General features: G+C 44.6%; 1 protein-coding gene across 1 annotated transcript in view; it reads right to left on the bottom strand.

Annotated features, from left to right (window-relative positions):
• Positions 1-243: 243 nt before the first annotated feature.
• The window catches only part of Fam102b (family with sequence similarity 102, member B), a 17,553-nt gene continuing 14,943 nt past the window's right edge, over positions 244-2,853 (bottom strand). The window contains exons 5-6 of the mRNA XM_013031851.1: positions 760-863; positions 244-401 (exon numbers count right to left, since the gene is read on the bottom strand). Coding sequence (XP_012887305.1) covers positions 244-401; positions 760-863 — 262 coding nt within the window. The remainder of the gene's footprint in view (positions 402-759; positions 864-2,853) is intronic.

The raw sequence follows: 2,853 nt of genomic DNA on the forward strand, positions 1-2,853 counted from the left end.
GTAGCCCAGATTACAGGCATGAGGCACCAAAGCCTTGCTACCTTGGTTTCATGCTCAAGTCTGGCATTTTGCCACTTGAGCTACAGCATGGTTTCCAGCTTTTTGGTAGTTAATTGGAGATAAGAGTCTCATGGACTTCCTTGCCCAGAATAGCTTTGAACCGTGATCCTTAAATCTCATTCTCCAGAGTAGCTAGGATTATATTTCTCAGCTGCCCTCCAGGGATTCTAACATATAACAAGGCTAAAGAACTTCTGACAGAGGGGAAGTGATTGCTGAAAGAGAATCACACTTGAGAGGGGACTGGCAGGAATTTCTGGGTCGGTGTGGGAGGGTGGGAAACTCCTGGTATATCTGTGAGGAACAGATGCTGTCAGTGGGAGGCTGCAGCTTCAGTGGGGCTGTAGGAGCACAAACATCACTTTAGACAAAGAAAGCATTGGCCTAATCAAGGTGCTTACTGATCCCTTTCAAGTTATACATGTATAAAACTTTCATGCTCAACGGATAATAAAAAGTCATCAGGCGCTGTAATCCTAGCTACTCAGGAGGCTAAGATCTGAGGATCACAGTTCAAAGCCAGTGTGGACAGGAAAGTCCCCAATTAACCACCAGAAAACTAGAAGTGGAGCTCTGGCTCAAAGTGGTAGAGCACTAGCCTTAAGTGAAAAAGCTCAGGGACAGTGCCCTGGCCCTGAGTTCAAGCCCCATAACTGACCAGAAAAAAAAAAAAAAGCTCATCAATTGACACATTTGTACCTGCTATTCCAAGGTGGACTTTGAGAGTCTCTCCGCCTTTTCTATCTTCTTCCAGAGACTCAGATTCACCAGCAATTGCTATAGACATTGATGTAGAAGGAGGTCTGTAAATAAACATTTTTAAGGAGCAGAAGTTGAATTGTGGCTGAGCATGAAAGTTTGAAATACAGTTAGAGATTGGTGCACGGTCAGTATATGGCTTTACTGCGCTGCCTGGTAAGATTAGCCTTTTGAAGGTGAGAGCAATAAAAACAAACCAACAAATCACGTTAACTATTAAAAAATTCATGGGGAGCTGGGCACTTGTGGCTCATGCATGTAAACCTAGCTACTGGAGTCTGAGACCTGAGGATCACTGCTCTAAACCGGACAGGGTAGGAAAATTTGTGACACTTATCTCCAATTAACCACCAAAGAGCTAGAAGTGGAGCTGTGGCTCAAGTGGTAGAGAGTGATAGCCTTAAGCACAAAAGCCTAGGTTCTGGGATCAAGATTGTTGAGTGCACGTATGCACGTGCACACACACACACACACACACACACACACACACACACACACACACACACACACACACACACACATACACACACACACTTCATGGGGGAAGGAAGGCTTCCTTTCTACAACAAAATAATGAAAATAGCAAAGACACTGCCTCCATGGAGCCCTGAGAGGGCTCACAGAAGGTATGATGGTGTACACCTGTAATCTCCAGAACTTGGGAGGAAGAGGCAGAAGATTGAGTTCAAGGCTAGCCTGAACTACAAAGTAGACCAACAGTTATATTTTCTTTTTTTTTGGGGGGGGGGGTCTGGTCGTGGGGCCTGAACTCTGGGCCTGGGCGCTGTCCCTCAGCTCTTCAGCTCAAGGCTAGCGCTCTACCACTTGAGCCACAGTGCCACTTCCAGCTTTTTTCTTTTTGCTTATGTGGTGCTGAGGAATCGAACCCAGGGCCGCATGCAAGGCAAGCGCTCTACCACTGAGCCACCTTCTCAGCCCAGTTATATTTTCATAATATACAAGAGCTTTTTTTTTTTAAAACTGTATTTAGTATCTCATGGGGAAAATTAATATGTAAAAGAAGCACAAGAAGAATGGTGTCCTTCTGTCATAGTCATTAATCACTGATGGATGAGTCATGCCTACATGACTAAACTCCTCTCTCTCTCTCTTTTATTTTTAAAGTTTGTTTTCTGTTGAGCCACACCCCTAGCACTGTAAACTTTAATTATTTTTCAGATGGTCTCACATTTTTGCTCATGGGCCCATACTTGGACCACAATCCTCCTAGTTAAACCTTCCATGCAGCTGGAATCAGAGATGTGAACCATTATGTCTGGCTTATTTATTGAGATAGGGTCTTGCTAACTCTTTTGTGCAAGTAAAAAGTTAACTCTGGCTCAAATTATGATCCTCTGGATCTGTGCTTCTAGAGTGGCTGGGATTACAGGTATAAGCCACCCTGTGTTTGTTTTCCCCAGCTTTTTTCTTGGGGGTAGGGAACAATAGGATCTCATAATGTAGCACAGACTGATACTGAACTTGAGATCCTTCTGCCTCAGTCTCTTTAGTGCTGGGATTACAAGTGAGCACTACCCCACCTGGCTAGACACTGCTTTTTAAGTCACAGCAAGAGCTATGAAGAACACAACACGGACAGAAAGATGTAAATTTCCTTTTTTTTTTTTTTTTTGGTCGGTTGTGGGGCTTGAACTCTGGGCCTGCGTGCTGTCCCTCAGCTCTTCAGCTCAGGGCTAGTGTTCTACCTCTTGAGCCACAGTGCCACTTCCTGTCTTCTGAGTGGTTTACTGGAGATAAGACTCTCATAGACTTTCCTGCTGGGGCTGGCTTTGAATCACAATCCTCAGATCTCAGCCTCCTGAGTACCTAGGATTGTAGGCATGAGCCATGGGCACCTGGCTTTAATATTTACTTTTCTAAAGACATTCTCCTCAGATGCCTCATTAAGACCTAATGGACCTTCATTAAGAAGGTTGAATTTCCCCATTCAATTTACTCTCCCAGTCTCTGAGGCTTTCACCCTTACTTGCCCCTTCATTCAACACCCCACTTCTATCCACTCCATCCCTGTCT

The sequence above is a fragment of the Dipodomys ordii genome, unplaced genomic scaffold, assembly GCF_000151885.1.
Source record: "Dipodomys ordii isolate 6190 unplaced genomic scaffold, Dord_2.0 Scaffold146, whole genome shotgun sequence".
Classification (NCBI taxonomy): Eukaryota; Metazoa; Chordata; class Mammalia; order Rodentia; family Heteromyidae; genus Dipodomys; species Dipodomys ordii.